At 39.5% G+C, this 22500-nt stretch overlaps 3 protein-coding genes across 4 annotated transcripts in view; all 3 read right to left on the reverse strand.

Annotated features, from left to right (window-relative positions):
- The window catches only part of LOC137978974 (two pore calcium channel protein 1-like), a 30567-nt gene extending 30355 nt beyond the window's left edge, over positions 1-212 (reverse strand). Inside the window, exon 1 of the mRNA XM_068826110.1 lies at positions 49-212. The gene's annotated coding sequence lies outside the window, so the exon portion shown is untranslated. The remainder of the gene's footprint in view (positions 1-48) is intronic.
- A 1260-nt stretch (positions 213-1472) lies between these two features.
- On the reverse strand, positions 1473-11564 carry LOC137978481 (protein O-linked-mannose beta-1,2-N-acetylglucosaminyltransferase 1-like). The gene is made up of 9 exons (XM_068825429.1): positions 10229-11564; positions 9534-9604; positions 9122-9301; positions 7725-8040; positions 5870-6138; positions 4682-4855; positions 3538-3605; positions 2913-3206; positions 1473-2336 (listed from the first exon to the last, which is right to left on the reverse strand). Exons 1-9 carry the CDS (start codon positions 10452-10454, stop codon positions 2012-2014), a joined length of 1923 nt encoding a protein of 640 aa, XP_068681530.1. The 5' UTR covers positions 10455-11564; the 3' UTR covers positions 1473-2011.
- A 187-nt stretch (positions 11565-11751) lies between these two features.
- Positions 11752-22500, reverse strand: part of LOC137978482 (tRNA pseudouridine synthase Pus10-like) — an 11476-nt gene continuing 727 nt past the window's right edge. Inside the window, exons 4-20 of one of the 2 annotated variants that reach the window (XM_068825431.1) lie at positions 21155-21241; positions 20981-21015; positions 20575-20686; positions 19758-19819; positions 19280-19331; positions 18849-18931; positions 18677-18762; positions 18375-18457; positions 18036-18078; positions 17892-17942; positions 17424-17556; positions 17278-17331; positions 16692-16755; positions 14636-14679; positions 14412-14513; positions 13856-13955; positions 11752-13438 (exon numbers count right to left, since the gene is read on the reverse strand). In XM_068825431.1, the coding sequence (XP_068681532.1) occupies positions 13373-13438; positions 13856-13955; positions 14412-14513; positions 14636-14679; positions 16692-16755; positions 17278-17331; positions 17424-17556; positions 17892-17942; positions 18036-18078; positions 18375-18457; positions 18677-18762; positions 18849-18931; positions 19280-19331; positions 19758-19819; positions 20575-20686; positions 20981-21015; positions 21155-21241 (1257 nt within the window). In that variant the 3' untranslated portion in view covers positions 11752-13372. Of the gene's footprint in view, positions 13439-13855; positions 13956-14411; positions 14514-14635; positions 14680-16691; positions 16756-17277; positions 17332-17423; positions 17557-17885; positions 17943-18035; positions 18079-18374; positions 18458-18676; positions 18763-18848; positions 18932-19279; positions 19332-19757; positions 19820-20574; positions 20687-20980; positions 21016-21154; positions 21242-22500 lie in introns of both variants that reach the window. The other variant, XM_068825430.1, reaches the window with a different exon arrangement.

Consider the following 22500-nt stretch of genomic DNA (forward strand, 5'->3'; position numbering starts at 1 on the left):
AAAGCCGATCTTTTAACATGTTTTCAAGGTAACAAAAACAAAACTTACTGTGATATTTGACGACTTAAATCCTCTCCGTTCTTGAGATACAGAGAGAATCGGAACAACCGAAAATGGCCCGACAAGTTTCGGGACTTTCGAGAACGGGCCCCAGGACAGAATTCTTTTACATTTTTGAAACCACTCTAAAATCACGCATTTAAACGTCAGTGGCCTCAAAATTGACCCTTCCCTAATTTCACTTTGCTCTTTCCATTTTTGGGTATATTGTACCACGACCACTTTTTGTGATTGACAAGGGCACGTGACACGGTCATGCAAAGGGCCTAAAGGACGTTGTCAACCAACCTCTAGAGACACCAATAACAATAGAGAAATGTGCGACTTCTGGTGGACGAACGAAAGAAGCTAATGAGAGATTTTTTGTTTTCGTCCACCAACATCGTGACGATGACGTCACGTGAAAACCACCTATTGAGAGAGAGAGAGGACTTTCAACAGTTTTTTTCCTTTTCTGAAGTCTTCGTTCCTTTCTTGCCGTACAAATGTTCTGTCCTGGTAGGGAACAAGAAAGGTTGCGTGACGTTAAGTCGAAGGTCGATGTCGGTGTCGAAGGCTCGAAAGGGTTTCAACGCTTAGAAGACACCCTCTTGAGATCGAATGACCCTACAAAACTGTATCACGTAACAGCAATGTACCATATGAAACATCGATTATTTCCAAACAAGATGTGATCATTATTGTGATGTAATAAATTACCTTGGCAACGGGAAAGCCCAGCAAAAACACCCTATCTTTTGGATTTAGTTTCTCATATCTCAAAATCGACCTCGGTGACCGCCCTTTTTATTGCTGAAAAGTGATTAGAAGGCCACGATAAAACTTTCGTCGGCAAAGTTTAAAAAAATTCTGTCTAGCGGATTCAGAGCCACCTTAACAGATCAAAGAATTAAGGTGGCTCTGAATCCGCCAGACAGAATTTGCAGAACTTTGCAGAAAGTTTCATCTTGCCCTTCTGATTCCTTTTTTACATAAAAGCGAGAAAAACCATATTGATTCGAAAGTCTTTGCCACCATCCTGCCGCCGTTTAGACGCGACTGATGTGCCATTACTATGGTACACTGTAAAAAGCATTCAAAATACTTGTTTCTACCATAGTAAGGCCCTAACCCTAACCTAGTTAATTAAGTGTGACCTCAACCACTGAAAGGTATAAAGTTAACGTAACAACGCCGCACTGTTTCAACAAGTTCTTTTTTAGTTTAAGGCAAGTCTGTGATAAACTTCACTTTAAAAAGTAATTTTATTCTATATCTCAAGTTTAAAGTAAATATTTCACATTATTATATCGCAAGTAATTTTCGGGCTAAATGGAGAAGTCTGATTGGCTGGCTTTCGGTCGGGATTTTACAGTACGGACCATTTCCGTATTTTTTCCCTCTCCCGATAAATTCAAGTTGAGCAAAACACAGAAGGTTAAATACGCGGAATTTAATTTTTTCACCCCAACAGTACAATTACAGTAAGCTAAATTTAGTTTTACATGTAAACTGAAAGGTTACCGTTCAAAGTTCGCTGACGGAAGACGAAGACTACGGAACATTCACCAAGCGGAGAAATGTCCCATCGCTCGAAGAAACTATGCCATTTGATAAGCAACTTACCAACCTCACTTGCTCGGGACCGAACTGGGTAATATTGGCCCTTGGTCGGTTTTACTGCCACGACCTGGGGTCAATATTTCCCAGTACGGCCCTCGCAATCGGTTAGAAAGAGGTTAATATTGGCATTATAAAGAATATGAGAATGAAGGTTTTTCTCCAGCACATGAACAGAAAGAAAGATGTATTTAGAACAAGTGTCCAAAATGACCCAAGACCAGAAAGTTCTAATAATCATAATGTGGTTTTGGTGGAGAATTCAATCAGTTTGTCAAGTTTTTTTGTTCTCATCAATCAACCGCTTGGTTTGCTTTTCTTTTACCATGGAAAAACACCTGAAAACTGAAACTTAAATAGGATCCTTCGGTCGAGCGAATTTGTCTAGCAAATGAATCGGCGTTAAATGTTTAGGTTTGCTTTTGCAGTAAATAGAAGCAGGACATCCGATGGTAAGAATATGATTTTTCTTTATCCAAAATCTCCAAGCACTTTTGTGGAAGCCTCTGTTGTCCAAGTCCCACATCCGAAAGCATCGCGCAATGTTTCGCCACGTCTTAAAATCCGAAGGGTTTTTCATTTGAATATAGAACACGTATGTCTCCCCTTCCGTGTTTGGGACAAAGTCCTCTAAGACTACACATGGGCTCTTAGAATGGTTCAAAAGTTTTGCCTCCCTGAAACACAAAAAAAAATGACTTGAATCAATGAAGTCGTCTCAATATCAAAAGAATTTGGTCAGCAAGAGCAACTTTGGTTACTCCTACTTCACCTTTGGTAACTCTTGGTTTTCGTCTTTCCTATCATATGTCAGACGATTGAAAGGAGTTTACTGTAGAAACTCTGACGGCGACGTTCTAGAAAATGTTACCTAAAAATTCACTGAATGTGTAAGAATTGTAAAATCTGGGGAATAAAGAAGCAGAAAGAGAGTTGACAGCCAGTTGTTACAAAGAAACAATACGCTTTGTAAGTCATGTGTCGACGTTTACCAATTGACTTTCATGGCAAGTTTTCAGAGAACATTGGCCAACGTACCAAAAACCGTGATGCCAATACCGTGTTTTCTTTGATCCTCTTTACCTTATTGAACTTCTGCTTTTTAATTAGCCGACGTATTTGTCAAGAAAAGCCAAAAATTATAAGTAATCTAAACAGGTATATAGCAACGTAAGATTAAATAAAGAGCTTATAGTCATACAAAATCTAATATACCTAATTGGCCAAGCCGCTCCCTTCTTGTTGAAAATTACCTGATCAGATGAAGCATTTCCTTCTCATAGTTGTCTTTATACATCTTGTTGACATCAAACTGCACACCCATCACTGTGTTAAGCGCATGCGTATCAAAATAAACTTTTTGCATCATACTTCCTATATTGAGACCCTTGGCGCCAAAATGGAAAGTGCGGGATATGTCCGGTATAATGCACTCTCTTCCCTTTTTATTGGATTCCATTCTCATCCACATGTCCCAGTCATGTGGTTGTTCAGGTTTAGGCCATTTCTTTTCTAATTCGTCTTTAAATAATCTTCGACTGAGAACCCTGAAACAAGAACATAAATTTGATAGGTTTGTAATTGAAAGGTCAAATTTTCGACTTCTGTCGGAAGCATTGGGATTTTTTTCCCGAGTATTCCCAATTTGTCGTGGATAAACAACATTCATTTTCTGAGGTTAACACCTACCAAGTCGCAAAATCTCTGAGCAAACCTTACATCGCCAAGTGAGTCCTTAACTGGCATTTAACCAGAAAAAAAAGTCCCACGGAGCCGACGAAAACCTCCAATTTTCCCTTCCCAAATAAGGCCATGTCATTGTCATTTTTAGACTGTTTATACCAAGTAAAACTGATTGTTCCAAGACAACTTACTTACCAACCTAAGCCTGGCATTGTTTCAACTCTGTACAGCATGGCTGGATCGTTAGAAAGATGCTTGTAACCCTTCAGAGAGGAAACAAATAGCAAGGAAAGTGTGCAAACGAGCAAATCTGATACGAAATCCTTTGAGGAAAACGGCGATTGCGGTGGTTTAGCCGAGCCTACAAGTAAACATGAAGAGGCGTTCTACAAAATCCGGTATCTTAGGCACATGCGCATAATCTTTCGATCAATCGTGGACGCCTTAAAATTTTTGCGAACACTCTTTCCGTTTTCATTTCTTTTCCTTGACCACCAGGCATTTTAACTCTATACGGTTATTTCTGGAGGTCAGTTATTTCTGTATTTTTTATATCTTCCCTTTTATTATTGCAATATAATTTTAGAATGATAAACACATATGAAATGAAATGTTAATCATGAACCTATTGGGAACTCGTAAAAATCCGAGCACCAGATAGGATTCGAACCCACGACCCTCCGTGATCTACAATCTTGGACAGAATAAAATGGAACAGAAATGCCCCCTTTCCCTCTGTCCAAGATTGTAGTCGGATGCTCCAACCGATCACGAAGGGGTCGTGGGTTGGAATCCCATCTGGGGCTCGGATTTTTCCGAGTTCCCAATGGATTCATGATTAATATACTTTTAGGGTACAATAAAGTTTTTGTTGCTGTTTGGACTTCCACAATAGTCTGTTTATTATGACTAACAACAGCCACCTTTATTATCAGTCCTCCTTGGATGACTTTAAGCGAAGCAGGGAACAGAACAACCCCTCTTTGCGAATAAAGGAGACTACAAATGAACGCCCCAGTAAGTGAATGAAAGGATCTATTTTTTCGATGATAACATGGGGATATTAGTATGTAGGCAGGGTGTTGCAGCGGTTAATAAACACGGTGGGGGAGGGGGGAAGTTGGAGGAAGGGTGCCACTGTGTTGTTTTATTAGGCAAGAAACATATCCTCATATTATTTCTCAAAACTGGTGAGTGCATCGATACCGGCTACTAAGTACTGGAGAGTGACCCACAGGGAACCGGCTGTCACGTCAATATGTGACAGCTTTGGGTTTGATAATCAATGTAGTTACAGTTTAATGGTAAGTACTGGTATGTATAGAATGAGGGGATGTACCTGATCATTCCAAGCTGATATGCAATAGACACTTCTATCGTTTTCGAACACTGGCAGAAGCTGCTTAAAGTAGCTCAGAATATCCACAGACATAGTAAGGTCTTCCTCTAAAATTACAAGGTAGTTTGCAAGTGGATGCCGCGCAAACGAAGAAGCCAATGACCTCTTGTAATGCTGTAATCGAAAAAGAAATTTCACTTGTTCTTTTTATCGCGTCAAGTCATTTAGGTTAGCCGATCTTAAATCACAAAAGAAAGAACAAGGCTCCACCTTCTTTTATCAACGGCGAACGCAAGACTACATGAGCTCCACCAAAACTACACGAGAATACAAATTCCTCAGTTCTGTCAAATGAAAGAGTCATGATGTGGTGCAGTGGTTAGAATACCGGATTTGCATTCACATGAACGACGAGCTTCAAATTCCGGTTTGATTACTGGCTGGATTTGTACTTGGTGGTCACGTGCTCAACTTCACCACGCGCTGTGTAAGTAAACATCCGGTTGGATCCCTGCAGTTCGATTTCTCAATCACAAACGGCCCCACAATCCTCTTTTTTTTGTGATGTCAGTAACCCCTGGCCAATAGGGAGCTTAAGCACGCGCGTTTTTGAGACGCGAGCGGCAACCGGAAAAGAACATTTTGCGAGCCAGGACAGCGGTGTCTCCCAGATTTTTATACTAATCATCTCTAATGGAGAAAAGATACTTAGCAATGTAAATGTGGTTGTGTGAAGACAAGCTAAAAGAGAAAACACCTCACTTCCGGTTGCCGTGTGCGTCTCAAAAACGCGCGTGCTTAAGCTCCCTAATGACTCGTCTTCTAAACGGCCAGTTCGACTTCCAACTATTTCATGCTCCAATTCGGTTTTAAAATTCCCATTCACAAGAGCCACTCCAGTATGACTTTCGGATGTTTAGAATGGGCCACTTCCAAATTTCGTTCAACCTCTTTTTGAAAGTGAGGTCAAGTGCAAAGTCTTCCTCATGAAAACTAGACGTGTCCATTTATATGAAAAGTAGAATAATTACCATCATAAAAGGTTCGTAATTCGTCTTAAGAACAGTTTGAAATTGAAAGAGTTAGTTTGTCTTTATTTTGAATTCAAAAGAACAAATTCCACTCCCGACATTTTCAACTGGCCATGGGTTTCTGATTTGGCGCAGATTCGTGAAAATGAGACGCTACCTGAGATATCCTTGAATTGAGTTTTCCTGAACCGGCATGCTGCTCAACGTTCAAACCAAACAGTTTTGCTACAGACACTGGTTCGTCCAAAAAACCGTCAATAAACACTGTCACTAAACTTGTATCCAGCCCTTCTACCATGCGCAGACTCAAAAGCATGCGCAGTAAGTAGAAAGGTCTGTTGCTTGCCATCACTGCCAATGGTAACTTAAGTCGACTGCCATCTTGAAATGGAGGCGGATTAAAATCCAGAGACAACGGATTATCACCTGTGACGAAGAAAAATAAACAAAATAAAGAAGCCATAGCAACCTGGAATCTCCTTGACAAACACTGGTGAGAGCGAAATCAAAAGGTGAATCATAACATTCATTTCGCTTTTCTTCACTTTACCAAATAATCATCGTTCTCGGACCTACGATATTCTTCAGCAGTGTCCTGAAGGTCAAGAATGTTTCCGGTGTAAGGAAGCACCGGAAGGCATTTGATTCATGCCGCCTCATACCACGTATGTCCAGAAATGCACCTAATTAGATGCACGCCCAATTTTGACATCTGACAAGTAGTGTCCCTTTTAAGTCTAAGCAATTGCTACCTTTTTTTCAACAACAAGGTAAGGATAAAGGATAGCGTTATTTTTAGCTTTGGGTAAATACAGCAGCTAATCTTCACTTAAATAGCAGCATTTGGGGGACACTGTGTGACGTCTTTTGTCTGTATTCTGAGACACCAGTAATGTTGAAGTTGAAGAGAAGAGCAAGGGGACACTTCGTGACGCCTATTGAAATCTGCGTACATCCTCATACCTGGGGAAAGTCGTTTAAAAGGGTTAGAGCGCTTTTCAATTGAGTGTCGAAAGTAATTAGCGAATTACTTTGGTTTTGCACCTACTTCACATAGCGATTGGTTCAAAGTTCTAGCGCCACTTTTTCAACCAATCACAAGTGAAACCAAAACCAATCGTGGCTCGCGCGTACACATTTTCCCGCCTTTTGTGTCGGCTACGTGTAATTACTTTGAGTTTTGATTGGTTTACTGGATTGTCTCCGTCCTTTTTGATTGGCCAAAGTAATTACTTTGGTTTTGGGTTTACCACGCTCATTTGAAAACCGCTCTATTCCTACCAAACATCAACAGCTATTATTCTTTGATTGCACTTGACATCACGGCGGCGATGTTGATGGAAAGAACAAAAGCGAAAAAGTCCCTTTGAGAATTTGCCTCTTTTATTACGCAAAACTTGAACTACATTTTTCTATTGTTTTGGCACCAACATGGTCGTCTGATCACGTGAGTGCAATCAAGAATACGGCTCAAATTTGTTCGGAAAAGTAAAAGAGTACAGGGAAAGCGAACAAACACCACTAATCAGTTAAGAACATCTACATCTACATGTTCCAGCACTCGGCAAAGTCCCTTTTTGGCTTAAGGCTGTTTCTGCTTAGGTGGCCTAATACACCGTAAGCCTTTTTAAAAACAACACTGCCAAGCCGGCCATTTCTGCTGGAGAGAACAGGACAGCCACAGCACCGGGGACTACATCCCCTACTCTTATCGAATAGTGTGTGGGTTCTTTAACGTCCCACAGGGAACTTATAAACATAGAAGGTATTTGTGAGACGGGGGCTACGGTTTTTAGTCCTTATCCGAGACTTGGAAGTCTAACAATTTGCAGATGAAATTACAAAGGCAGCACTTTCTCCTCAGTTATTTCAAGATCCTGAGTGTTGATCCGGCCGGGGCTCGAACCCGCGACCTCCCGCACGACAGCCCAATGCTCAACCAACTGAGCCACCGGTGTGCGGTCCGAAACGATAAAAGGGCAAGATACCACGCTGATTTAGAAAACACTTACAGCTACAAACGTGGCTATATCCCTCGTATTTTTCACAAAATTCTCTCCTTTGGTTATTGTCTTGTAAATCACTCCAGCTGCACTTGACGTAAATCTCAGGCAGTTGTTTGACCATAGTGTGTAGATACACAGCTGAACCCCAATTGTCACGTCCTGGTGCCTGCTGTAAACTTTCTCCGTGGACAATGGCGTGATTCTTGAATCGCTGAACAACAAATGCCCACATGGATCTCCACTTAATTTGACCAACATAAGTACTTCCGAGACTTTTGATGAATGCACGAACATCGCCATTAAGGCGAAGAGAAGCCTCATCCTTTGTAAGAACGCAAAACAAAAAATAATTTCAGTATTCAAGGCTCATCCCAACTCGATAACAACAATAAACATGACTTTAATCCGACTTGAAAGCAGAACAAATCTCTAATGATATTTTTTTAAAACTAAAACAATAACGCGAGCGAACAAATGTTAATCTTTCATTCTCTATTTGTACTCTGAAACCGCTCGTACCAATCTATTTTTAGGATACTTCGTTCACATTGTACGACGTGAACGAGAGGAATAATAGCGAAGGACGTTTTCATCGACGTCGGCGTCGTCACAAAAGGGAGTTTAAGAAACGACGACGGCTACGGCAACGACAACGCCAAAAAGTAGTAATATTATTGGATAAGGACAGTGCCTATCATGGTTATTGCGCATACGTTCTGCGCTTTTCGAGATACTCGGATTTCCTATGGGTGGTGCTCATTAATACGGGGATATTTTTGCGCGGTTTAAAACTATGCTGAAAAAACACAACTTAGCAAGTGCTCTTGGTATCCAAGAAGAAAATTGGGGGTAACCACGCATTTTTCAGAGGTAATTAAGGTTCAATACATTGCTTTGTATTTTAAAGCTCTTTACAAATATTGTTGGTTAATTATCTTCGAAAAATGCGTGGTTACCCCCAATTTTCTTTTTGGGTTTTAATAACACTTATTAAGATCTGCTTTTCCCGCATATTCAGTAAACCGCTCAAAAAAAATACCTTTGAATTAGCAGGCAACGTCCTTCAAAGAGGAAGAAATGATCGTGCTGCACGATCGGGCACGCATTGTTATACATTTCTCTCCCGTACTCGTCAAAACAACAACGTAAAATGACCAATTTTCACATGGTAGGTTTTGATGACAACTTGGACAAACAACAATGAATCGTTCCTTCTCTCTCTTTGCTTCAAATCCGTACGTACCAATCTGGTTAAAGTATACTTTGCCAATATCGTACAACATAAACAAGGTGGACATCGTGAAACACTTAGGACAGCTCAAACTAATAGTTTCACATGACGCTTTCGTCGCCATAGCCGTCGTGGTTTCTTAAATTCCCTAATGTTGCGGTCTCTCACTGACCTTGACGGCAAAGCAAATTATCCGACCAAGTTTGAGGTCTCGCAAATGATCCAGAAGTAACTCACTATCAGGTTGAGATTCGTATGTATCGTACCACCTTGATGACATCACAACGCCCGTCACTTCATTAATAACCAAGACATTCATCCCTCTTAATATCATCTCGGAGGTATCACGATGCTGCAGGAAGGAAAGAAAAGAGTGTCAGAAAGCCTTTCCTGTTTCATTTATTCTGCGACGTTGGCAAAAAATTTTGAACATATTTACAATCATCAGGTAAAACTGAAGGAAAAATGTAAATAATCTGATGATCGTTATGTTTAAGCAAGGGATAGTTCCTTATGCAACTCTCTTTTGGAGCAAATGCCATGATGAATAAATACAAACAGTTCATTTTTTAAATTTTAATCACCAGTTTCCCATTTATTGTAACTGTCACGTTGTCCTTGCTTGATAAAACCTCAATTTCCAAGTACTTGTTTCCTAAAACGAAAGAAAAATAAAGAGTGACACTAAATCTTACTTTGGAAATCAACTCAAATGAGCTGACAGCCTCTATTTGGAGTTGCTTAGGGAAATGGTAGGGAAATCTTGACTCGTTTCCAGGCCTATTCGTTTTTCCGTCTCCAACTTAGATCTTCTCAGTGACAAAACCGGGGAAACTGTTAGAAATTTCCGTGTCGGTTCGAAAAAGATCCAATACTCGTTAATGTAAAACCAATACATGTTTTATTTTTGGATAATAAATTAAACAACATTAAAAATGCCATAAATTTACTTGCTTTCCTGAAAAAATATAGATAGGTGGTTTCATGTTATGTCATCACTGCCAGACTGGTGGACGAAAACGAAAGATCTCTCATAAGCTCCTTTTGTTCGTACATTCTATCACTGTTATCTGTATTTGATGCATTAAAGCTCCCTTGTAACGCGCATTTGTTAAGTGGTGTTTTAATCTATTGCAGTTCTGCTGAATTAATCCCGCATCCCAAACAGCTGCTTTCATCAAACTAACATATTACATTTTATATCTTTGAGATCTAAATTAAGAAATAATTTATGATCAAGTTTGGTATTTTATTCGATGAATAACTGTATTAAGCTTACCAACAGAGGAAGCTGAAGCTTTTTCTGGCCTTATCCAATATAATGCAGAGGGAACGATTTCAAGCTGCTGTTTCTGGATTTGAAAACCATGTTGTGGAATAGATTCTGTGTCTTTATTTGATAATTCTGAAGCTGTGTGAAGCGTGAATAATATGTTGAAAAGCGATGTCCCAGCCATGACCACAATTAACACCACTATTATTTTGCGACGCTTTACCCCCATCATTCAATTGTCACAACGAAAACGAGACTTGTGAAGGATGCTTGGATAAGAATTTACCGGGAAACTTCATCACTGACTTCGGTTTCGGCAAAATTCGAACTCTACCATGTTTGATATATCCCGTGATTTCTTATATTTGTTGGAGTTCTCTTCACCGTAATGGGAGCCACGGCGAGCTTCTTTGAGGCTGGATTGCTGCCGCTATGGAGTACACTCGTTCAAACATTTACAGTAAGTGTAAAGTTATCTGCGGTCCATCGTCGTAGAATTACGTTCTGGCGTCTCACAAAATATCTCAGGGTTATCTGCCTGTGATTAGATACCAAATCCCTTGACTTACAAAACCAACCGCTCAAATACAATACAAGGGAAAACAGACCCAGCAAAATATTAGCAACATTTTGCTCGACGCGGTCGAGCAGGAGGATGAATATTTTGATGCATTTCTGAATATCTTTATGTAATTAACGGTAAGCTAAGTGAAAGGCCCGTGTTGCGTGACGGATATAAATGAGAGTTAATATGATAATTAATGTAAATACAAAACTTATTAGGATTGTTAAACTAGATTTCATTTGACGTCCATACTTACGTTACAAAATCTTTAAACTTACAAAACCAAACGCTGAAATATAGGTAACTCAACTAGGAAAAACAGCAAGAATACCCGTCCACTTATCTGTATACGAATGATTAGCAACAGACGATGCCGCTAAAAGAATGCAATAGTGGCAGGGTATTCTAGAATCGAAGGGCTCTGGATGGCCTGTTCGAGCTGGAAGATGAGTACAGTAAAACCCCGCGAGTAAGAACCTATTTTTTAAGAACCTGTTAGCCTAAAATTTGTGAGTTAGACCCCCTCTAAACAAGAACCTGTGGACCCTAAAATTTGAAGTCACAAAATATGGAATATCTTTGCATGTACTAAGTCTGGAGGGTTGAAATTTTGCAGGGTTGATGTGCTACCAAAACTACACATTGAAATAGTGATTATGATGTCACCATAGCAACATACTCGTTACCAGACCTCTACCTTTCCGATATCGAAAATGCCTACTTTGTTGCTTCAGAGTCTAACAGACTTCCTTATGCTTATGCTGTGTAATGTCCATATTCGCTCACACCCACTGAATGAACATCAAGAACAAATAACCCTTATTGGGGAGGGAAACTGATTTTACCCTTTGGATGGAGAGGGCCTGGAGCCCATTGTGTTGCTATGGAAACGTCACAGTGGGCCATATCATGGAACTTTGTAATGAGTATAAGAACTGTACAAAGTTTCAGTTCTATACAGAAAATGTCTTCAGAGATATTCAATTTTTTGTGATTTTACATCATTTTGTGTCCACTATGTGACGTCACAAGTCGTCTAATTTGCATAAATCAAAATCTTGAATAACTTGGCAACCAAGAGAGCTATGACAATAAAATAAACACCGTTCTTCATCATTTTGAAAGCTCTTTTAAACAAGCTAATAAAAAATTTTGTGTCATATGCACTTTAAGTAAAGTCACTGCTTACGAGCCAGAAGGCCCATCAGGCCGTCACTTATCTCCGGTTTCCGTAGCATGAAGCGACTAGGAGTATTTCTACTACCCCCTGGATGGGATGCTAGTCCATCGCAGGGTTACCCCAAGCATTTCGCCGGTACCCATTTAAACACCTGGGTGGAGAGAGGCACCGCGAGAGTAAAGTGTCTTGCCCAACAACACAACACAATGTCCCCCGTCCAGGACCCGAACCCGGACCACTCGATCCGGAGTCGAGCACACTAACCATGAGGCCACAGGTTCTTCCTTTCTAAAGAAATATGTGCACTTTGGGAAATAAGATCAATTGATTGATGTTCTGAAGATTGGTGTGATCTTTCGATTTTACTTATTATAGTCATTTTTATGTGAACTTTTAAGTTCTGTATGACTTTATTAAAATTCTATATAAGGGATAGAGAAAAACTGGCTGCTGCATGGGGGACGAAGGCCGAAAAGCCCTAAATTCTGCTATCTACAACGTGATTTTTTCCTTCAGAAAATAAGAACCTATTTAAGAACCATCTATGTAAGAACCTGTTTAGGCTAAATTTTAAAATGGAATATTCTTACTCGCCGGGGTTTTACTGTATATTTTAAGCATTTTATGGATATTTTCAAATATAATTAACAGTTAAAAAGAACGAAATCTTTGACAGAATGGCTCCGTGGGAGACTGATATAAATACTAAAGTTATTACGAAATCGTCATAAGCCAGTCTATGTCTGTCAAACTAAGATTATTTTAAGCCCGGTTTACACTACAGAAAATTTTCGGCACGGCTCGTGTGAAATTGGCACGGGTGCCTAAAAAGAGCTCGGCAAACTTTGTTTACACTACACCATTCTTATCCTATCAAAAATACCGTGCCAAAATTTTTGGGCCCGGCTAACTTCTCTTGTAGACATGCGCATTTCAATTATAATCAAGAACGTCCGCGTGATTTTGGTGGAGAATGAGCAGCCATCTTGAAATATACGCAAAAAAACCGCTAGCCTATATGAATTAAGGCTCAAATTTGGCCCTTTAAAGTGTTTACACTACTTGTTCTATCCGAACCGTGCCCAGTTTTTCAGCACCCGTACCATTTTCACCCGTGCTCGGACTACCTCGCCGAAGGTCCCAACACGGGTAAGAATTTTGGCTCGGCACGGATGAAATTTGGTACTGACAGGTTGTTTACACTGCAAATTTTATCCGAGCCGAATCCTTTTTTTTGCGACCCGTGCCAATTTCACCCGAACCGTGCCAAAAAATTTCTGTAGTGTAAACCGGGCTTTAGACGTCCATATTTGAGGAACAATATACAAAAATAAAGGCCTCATTCTTCCTCAGCTACTTATCCAAATGAATCTATGATTGGAGGCCGAAAAAGTGCGAAACAACGTCATGTGCATTTTCCAAGTCGATCGCTGTTCTCTTCTTTTCTGGGTGGCCAATCAACGTCAACAGACTGTGAAGAAAAATCAGGAATAACATTTTTAAATAAAATAATGGCGATTTAGCCCGAAGTGTGCATTTCCGCGTGGTCAAACGAGCGCTCGAAATCTTTGATGGTCAGCTTTTGGGGGTATAAGCTCTGGTGAACTGGGACTGGAGCTTGCTGTGCCCTCGGCTTGTGTATGCAAACGTTTGGGGTACAAAAACCAGTTATAGTACACTGTTACATCTGCCTGCGACAAACCTACGCGAACATTTGCAGAGCGATTGTTGACCAAAAAGAAATACAAACAATTGCCTAAGTTCGTCCCAAACGGATTATGCCTCTCCAGCAGAATTTGAAAAAGAAGGCCTATTGATAAAACAATTTCATGGCTAGACATCGTGAGTTGCTTGCCGACAACGAAAAGAAATATCTGACTGTCAATACCTCAACATCTAGCTGTAAGATGTCCGTTTCGGAGTTTAATAAATGTCCCAAATTTGGTTTCGTTCGTCCAAAGTCTCCATGAACAAACTCCTTAATATAGCTGAAAAGGTGTTCAAGGAAATTTCTTATCTGCAATTTGATATACATTCCATGAAAGTACGACAACGTCATTTTTGCCATTGGCTGACGAGAAGGAATTGCCAAGATGGAATTGGGTACTAGACGAGAGGGGGGTTACCCTTTGTATCGGTTAGGGCGTTGGCTTTGCATGCGATTTTCCTTCAACTTGGATTTCTCGGCGGTGCATATTCATTTCAGCTGTTTCTTACTATGCACGGCTCCAGAAGCCGCACGTTTTAATAATTCTGAAAAATTATCCTATTCATTCTTGAGTAGCTTATGGTAGCGAGATTGTAAGTTAGAGCTACCACCTAACACTTGATATAACACAAAGGACAAGACTACTGTTGGCTTGGTTTAAAAAAATAACAACATTCTCTCTGCACAAGAGAGGCCGAAGGGACGAGGTTTTTCTAGTCTCACACTTGAAGGATACGTCCCTGCCTGGGTCTTTAGCAACAAATTAAAATGATTGGAATCAATTTGTTCAGCTACTGTCATGTGGTAAATACATCGCTCTCGCACTGCCAAAGGGCGTCTAAAAGATAAATAGTTTAAGTGAAATTTAGCAAGTCTGAACATAAATCAGGGAAAAAAGCATGACCGCTGGAGACAAGGAACACCGTACGAAATCAAGAACAAGGAAAAGATGATTGATACCTGTGAAGGACGCGCAAAGGAGTTTTCTGTGAAATCATTAGATCCTGAAGTGAAAAGGAATGCAATTACAATGAAAATCAGCTGGAGCTGAAAGAGCTTTAGATAGTAGACAGCACTTAGCCTGCACTATTATAAACAACTGGACAAATGGAGTTGTTATTTGTCACGTGGTGACAACTTTGACCGAGAAGAACTGAGAAGAACGAGTGCTGAAGCAGGATGCTTGCCTGGAGCGTTTCTTAAAAGCCCCGAAACTTTCTGGGCGTGTTTCGAGTGCCATAAATCCCTCTCAGTCTGCGTCCTTAAAAGAAGCCATTGCAGGACTGAAAGTTTCGCACAGTTATCTTTTTTTGCTCTTCTCTACGTGTTGATTACTGATTACGGTTTTCAATCAAATACCAAAGTAATTACTTCGACCAATCACAGCAGGTGTAAACAGCGCAATAAACCAATCCAAATGTAACTTGCTGAAAGCGCGGAAAAAAACGGGCGTGAAAGTCGCAATTGATTTTGCTTTTTCTTTTCATTGGCTGATAAACTGGCGAGAGATTTTTAAACCAATCACAAAGCGTAGCAATTTCAAACGCGTAATTAGTTTCGACAGTCATTTGAAAAACTGCTCTAATAAACAATTTCTCATACAATTTCTCAAACTTCAATCGGCAGGCAGCTTCTTGTTATAAACCATGAAAATTCTCCTATTCTAACAAGTCTCTCACCTCGGTGTGAGTAAACAATCGGTATCTGCAGTTATTAAAAACTGAACTACGGATATCAGATTTCCAGCATTTTCATTAGCTCGCCGTACACAGGCTATCAGTTCATACACCTGCTCTACCTAATATGGTCAAGGAACGCGTCAGCAATAAAGCGAGCTGAAAACAATTTTGCAGCTCTGAGAAAAAATGGCCGACAAAATCCGTTTTGGACCGGAATTGCCCAATGGCAGAAATCGATGCTTTAGTCGACAATGTTGTTGGTCCTGGAGTTTTTAATGAAACAGTTATTCTACTCGGGCTTGCTGGATATAAAATGATTTTAGTATCACCCAACTAGTGGACTAATGCAAATCCTGCATTTTGATTGGCCACGCTACTAGAGGTCTATTAGTAATAGTCCTCGAGTAGCGAAAAGCGTGACGCTTTTTTTCGTTTTATTCCCAAATAAATATTTCTTCAACTTGCATTTGCTAACTTTATTATTGCCTTTTCTGTCCGACTAGTTGGGTGATACTAAAACAATTAGACCCTTCGCCCTCAAGGGCAACGGGTCAATAGCCCATTCGGCTTCGCCTCATGGGCTATCGTAGCCCGCAAGGGCTACGGGTCTAATTAGGGAGCTTAAGCACGCGCGTTTTTGAGACGCGGACGGCAACCGGAAGTGAGCTGTTTTCCCTTTTAACTTGTCTTCACACAACCACATTTACATTACTAAGTATCTTTTGCCCATTAGAGATGATAAATATAAAAATCTGGGAGACGCCACTGTCCTGGCACGCGATATTTTCTATTCCGATTAACGTCCACTTCTCAAAAACGCGCGTGCTTAAGCTCCCTATTGTTAAATAACCAACGGGGCGCGTATCTATGACTTCATATCCAGCGCGCCCTCGTAGAATAATTGTTAAATAACTGGCAACAAGTAAGCTACAATCAAACAACTTTCTTCGGTTTTTGGTAAAACGCGAATTTCAGCTACACGTCTTCCGTTTGCCGTGATCGCGATGCTAAATTTCTGTATTACGGTTCGTAGGGTTAAAAGAACCGGACTTTGCCTTTCACGCCTCCTGAGAATGAAATTGAAATTTGTCCAAGTTGTCTTTTTACAAAACTTGTTATTTGGTCGCTAGTTTCGCGTTGCAGATTCGCGGAGAACACCGGGAAGAGATGTACACAAGTTTGAAAAAAAGCCTGCTCTCGTCTCCCCGGTGTAACAGCCTTTTTTCCAAGGTCGAAGAGAACGCTTCGTTCTCCTAGCAGCACAGCGGGTTTGTTCCGGGGGAACCTAGAATAACAAGGTTTCTGTATTAAAGACCCAAGGTAACAATAGTCTTTACCTTTATATCATTGAGTATTTGAACATGTTCGTCGGTTACTTGTTTTTCAGTCCATATTAATGCCCTGCAAATATAAGCCGAATAAACGAAAGAAAACTTACCGACTTAAAGTAAGATCAACAAGTTATCTAATTACAGAGCGCGAAGACGGTCCACTGGCATAATCTTTCTGAAATTCAGTTCAACCGGTAATTCTGTTAGAAAATGCACTTAACTATTACAAAAACAACGCTGGCATCAAATGAAATTTAGTCTTAACCATACTAAAAACCCAACTAATTGTCAACAGCCCAATTTGAAAAAAAAAAGATCTGGTTACTGTCTTGTAACCAATCAAATGAATGCAATGAAGCTGGGTATTGGCCAATCAGCATCAGTAAAATTTAAAAAAGTTGTTTATTTTCATAATGGCGGACTTTTTAAGCAGAAGGACTCCAAACTTGTCCACTTTGAAAACGGTTTGCCTGCCAAATTGGACTTCAAAATTGTTTTCAAACTGGACGGTATGGAAACTTATACTGGCATAAATTTCCATTAGCCTGTTTTAAATCTGATCCGGAAACTCACTTTTACAACTTAGACTTACTTGTACGTTTTGGTTTTGTTCGTCTCAGCATCTTTTAAAACGAGACACTCATCTCTAATGAAAACAACAATGCATTAATAATATGATGCTGATATCAAAAGACAGCACTTGTGAAAACTACCGTATTATTCTTACGAACCCCTTACTTTGTCACTTGTTGCAAATCGCGAACAGAAATATCTGTAGTCGAGGAATTGATTTCATGTTGAACATCAGTGAAGAATGATTCACAAAACCGAGTGATACGTGGGTTTATAAGCTCTACCAGAAATGGTCTTCCTGAAATTGTAAAAAAAAAAAATCACAAGTTTTAATATCAGCTGCAATTACAAAGGAAATGGATCCACTGAATTTGCTTACACAAATTAAATGTTGAAAATCTTTTCAGTTGGACAGTCAAGTTTCTCTGATATTAACCCCTGGCCCCAGTTGTTCGAAGGGTGGATAGCGCTATCCTCTGGATAAATCACTATCCACTGGGTAACTCAATTGGTTTTGCTACTCTTTATACGCTAGATAGTGATTTATCCGATGGATAGCGTTATCCACCTTTTGAACAACCGAGGCCAGATATTTTGAACTTTTTTTATCCGACACATTGAACATACCATTACCAAGCATGCGTACATCTACGTCCTCACGTCCAGCAGATGCGAATTTGTGCTCTGGAGGAAAAAACATTAATATTATTCTTTCCTTGAGAAAACATATGCGAAAGGAAAAAATTCTGTTCAGCTACGAAAAATTTAAGAACCTACCATCAGCTAAGATCCCTTTTCTAATCTGATTACAAATCTTTTCCTGGATAAAACAAATGTAAATACTTTAAAATCTTTGTTGACTAATGTCTCCTGGCTTGAATAAGTTCTTCCAAACAAACAAACAAAGACTGAGAGCCAGAATATATTGTTCATAAGCACCACCTTTCTCAATATTCGTCTTACTGAAAGTTTTCTGTGGTATTTAAGCCCGCTTTACACAGCAAGAGACCAAATACAAAGGTCCAAATTACCCAAAGCTTCATTGACACCAACCATACTTCCATTAACTTGGCTCAGAATGGCAACCATATATACTTAGAGGTGTGATAACTTTACCTCTACTGATGATTCACAATGTCGAACATTGTCAATTATCCAGGGAGTCTGGCAAAGGACTCGAGAAAACTTGTTGTACCTTCCTGCAATTGGGAAAAACATAATTGTCATATGAACACAATGCCGAGTGGCTGGAAAAGTCGACACAATTATGAGGTAAATAAAGCTAGTAAAGAAGGTAATGGATATCTGAATAGATATCCATCCAGATCTCTCCCCTGGAAGGATCCATATTTAAGAGTTAAACCTGTTGAAAGTTGAGTTTTAGTTAATGAAATTTGACAAGGATAGGATCTACGAACCTGCAATAAAAATTGATTCATGGGAGCACATTACTTCAGATAGTATACTTGGAGAGTTTAAAGACTTTGGAGGACACTCTGCCAGTCTGAAAAGAAAATTCATGGAAAAAAAGCGAGCATTAACATTTTATGAAAACCAAAGTGAGCACAAAATATGAAACGGTTTAGCTACCGTTTAAGCTGATGGACTGTTGTTATCTCTGCAAGTGCTTTTTTCACTGCTGACCTTGTTAGAATTCCTTCAGGTGAAGTGAGCTGACAGAGAAAAAGTCATGGTATAATTTTTGTTTCAAAGGTGGAGACTAAACTGTGATAGAGTAAATGAGTGTGTTGTTTGTCTGTTGATGTTGTTGATGAGTCGTTTGTAGGGTGCTGGAAGTTGTAGGTTGTAGTTTGTAGGTTTATTGGTGTCTGTTCTAAGTTAGTAAACCAGCTTTCCAGTACGATCCGTTGGTAGTAGTTAGTGCTGTAGGTAACAAATGTAGCAGAGTCCGAGTCGATTCTGTGGTTGTCTGTAAAAACTTGCCTCTCTACTTTACTGGGATTTATCAGAGGTTTTATAAGTAGAGATGTCTAACAATAACATTTCAGGTTCAAGATTACCTCTACTCTTTGTCGCTTTCCCTTTTGACGAGTTCTTGATTTTGAAGGTTCACTAAACAGATAGAAAAATATGTCTGTACCGCAACTATTGTAGTGCCCTGTAAAGTTAGCAGCTTAAAGGCCTGGCCAAATGCTCACAACATCTCAAAGCAACATCTTGCAAAATGTTGGATGATGTTGGATCAAATTTGAAAACGGTCAAATTTTGATGCAACATTTTGGATGTTGCATGACGCTGCATTCGTTTGGCCACGTTCATGCAACATTGTTGAATGCGCGCTAGGTCCACTTGTTGGGCACCAGGGGCCTGGGGCACATAAACATTGACATGTTGCGTTGAAATGTTGCGAGTGTTTGGCCAGGCCTTAAGAGCACACTTATCTGCTCTGAGAGTACAATAATGACACCAAACAAGCTATTTCTGATTTTGTCACCATAACAATCAGAGAGCTATGGATGACAGTGGGTAGATACTTACAGAAATTCTAATTCTTTACCACCATCTTTGTTCACAAAGACCAAGGATATCTTGAATGGAGACTAAAAAGAAAGAAGGACAACAAAACTGAGTGAAAATTATCATCTCAGTTGAGAGGAAGCTTGAAAAAAAAACAAAAAAAAAACCAGGGCTCTTAGTTGTGACTATGAATTTGTAATAATTGAGCTGCGGGATTGATCAACTCACCTGGGAGCTGATCAGTTGCAACATCAAATTAATATTTTGAACTGCATTTGTAATGACATATTTAAACAATACAATACAATTTACAATTTACAATACATACTTAATAGACCAGGGGGAATATGTTAGAAAGTATTTGCATTTGAAAAGATTCCCCCACATTAGCCTCCATTGCAAGCTAGTTCCAGTCCAATACCGAGAATACAAATGTGGTCTATTGACCACTCCCCATAGGGGCTTTTCAGGGTCAATGAAACACAATGAAATTACGGAACAGACCGACAACAACAACAACTGTTCGGAATCCCGACTGGCCGGAGGCAAACCAGTTGGCTGTTTACAAGTGCAGCTGGGAAATTGCACCAGGGGTTGAGTAGTCACAGCGGGTCTTGAACCCCAGATCTCTGGATCTCAAGGCAAGCGTCCTAACCACTGGGCCACACTGCCTCCATCTTAAAGCAACAATGATTTGCAGTTTGGTGGTTGCAGTGGTGCTGGGGTTTCACTGTCTCTCTCTATCTCACACTAAATATCAAAAACACATGAACATGTTGTTCTGTAGCCTCAAAACAATTCCTGTAATTTCTCTAATAAAAGGAACAATTTACTTTACCAGTGGCTTGTAATTAACTTGAAATAACTTCTCAATTATTGGTCCATAAACCCATTTGAAAACTTCTTTGATTGATGGGATCTCATCCAATTTCTTCTTGTCAAACGTTGAACTGTCAAAAACATTTAAACAGTGGAGGCTTAAATAAACCCCTGAACATACACTGTATCTGCTAGAAATACACACTTTCAAAGCTTTTCCAGTAATTTAAATCTGTAAAACAAAAGAACTGCTGCATAACATAAAATGTTCTTTGTCTCGCTGTCCTGATCCTTTTCCAAATGTCGCAAAATGAAACTTTAAAATCTACCAAGAATCACAAAGACTGTGACGCCCATCTCAACGAACAGTAAGCTCTATTGGGAAAGGATTTTCCAAATAATTACATTTAATAATAAAAACATACCTGTAATTTTCTTGGAGAAATAATGATATTGAATGCTGTTGGACAAAAAGGGAATAAGTGAGGTTATCTTTAGGATGATAGCTTGCCAAAAACGTTTTCTCCTCCCTTGAACAAAGAAGATAAATGACATTGATAAACTCACAAGGAGTCCATCAAGATTTTGAGATCGCATACCTGCCTTAGGAGAACTGGAAGAGGCACAGAGATGGCAAATGTGAAATTTTCAAACTGATGCCCAGCATTCTGGACTGTAGATTGTATCTGGAGATATCATAGAAACAAAAAAAAAATTACCGGTACTGCTTGTTAATGATTTAAATGATAATGTTGTTGTAATATCTCATGGGATTGCTTTTCCATAACTATTAAAGCTATGGGTTGCCTTGCCACTTGCAACTTGCACAAGGGTAGTGATTACAGTATTAGTATATGTGATCACATTTGAGAACCAGTTAGTAAAGATAAGAACCTGCAAATTTTCAGACCAACAAAACACACACTTCAATTTTCTAGTAAGATAATTAAACTGATTGGTTGAAACAGATTACCTTAAAGTTTCTAAAACTTTTACAAGACTATCAGTCAAAAGTCATTTCGTTTGTATGAAAGTAGAGATGGTAAACGCTCCCCAGGAGTTGTTGTGGCTCCATGGGTAGAGCATCCGACTGGTGTTATTGAGATTGTAGGTTCTAATCCTGCAGAGAAGTCTGATTCTTTAGCTGTCTTTACACCCATTGCTAAGCAACTACAAATAGTTACCATCATTCATTTGTAAAATGCACTAGTGTTACAAGTTTGCACCTGTGTTAGATGAGAGAACTGGACTCCTTTTTAGCCAATCAGAACTTCCCAGAACTACACTCACCCCAACGATAGTACTTCACTCAATTATGATATGACTCCTGGGTTCAAACCATTTAAAATAATACACATCTACAAATTTCTCCATTCTGATTGGCTCAGAGAAATGCAGTTTTCAGGTGACACAGTGCAGAAAAGAGGTAATTCAGTGCAAAAAGAAGCAACAAACCAAGCATTCTGATTGGTTAATGAGCAAAGAAACTCAGAGATGGACAATCAAATGTGAGCCTCGGATGATACATATGCATTGCTTCTGCTTAACCAAACTCAAGTTTTAATAAGTAATCACATGACTTTTCTTTTCCTATTTAGAATAAATAAATCCTTCTAAATTTTCTCAAAGACTACAGTAATATTGGACTTGCCCTATGAACTTGAGCAACTTAGTTTGTCCTTGAAAAGATTTACTTGTGCTTATTTATTCCAAATTGTACTCGAAATCATGCGATAACATACATAAACTAATAATATACAGACTGTTTAGGATGACATTAGTATTGTTATTTGCCTTATTTGTTAAAATGCTGCTTCCACAAAACAGCAACAGTGCTCCTGTTGAAGTCTATAATCTGACTCGTTCTTTGTGGAAGGCCTCAAATGCAGACCAACAATACTGCTTAGAAGTGGTCAGGTATTCTACAGTTACTTCATCACATACA

This window comes from Montipora foliosa, chromosome 12 (assembly GCF_036669935.1).
Source record: "Montipora foliosa isolate CH-2021 chromosome 12, ASM3666993v2, whole genome shotgun sequence".
Classification (NCBI taxonomy): Eukaryota; Metazoa; Cnidaria; class Anthozoa; order Scleractinia; family Acroporidae; genus Montipora; species Montipora foliosa.

Excerpts from the sequence above, each read along its gene's own strand:
- LOC137978481 (XM_068825429.1), bottom strand. The coding sequence starts at position 10,454 with ATGATGGGGGTAAAGCGTCGCAAAATAATAGTGGTGTTAATTGTGGTC. Across the intron at positions 8,041-9,121 it reads TAATTTGCTTTGCCGTCAAG|GATGAGGCTTCTCTTCGCCT; the intron begins GTCAGTGAGAGA and ends GTTCTTACAAAG. Across the intron at positions 3,606-4,681 it reads TATCAGCTTGGAATGATCAG|GGTTACAAGCATCTTTCTAA; the intron begins GTACATCCCCTC and ends TCCTCTCTGAAG.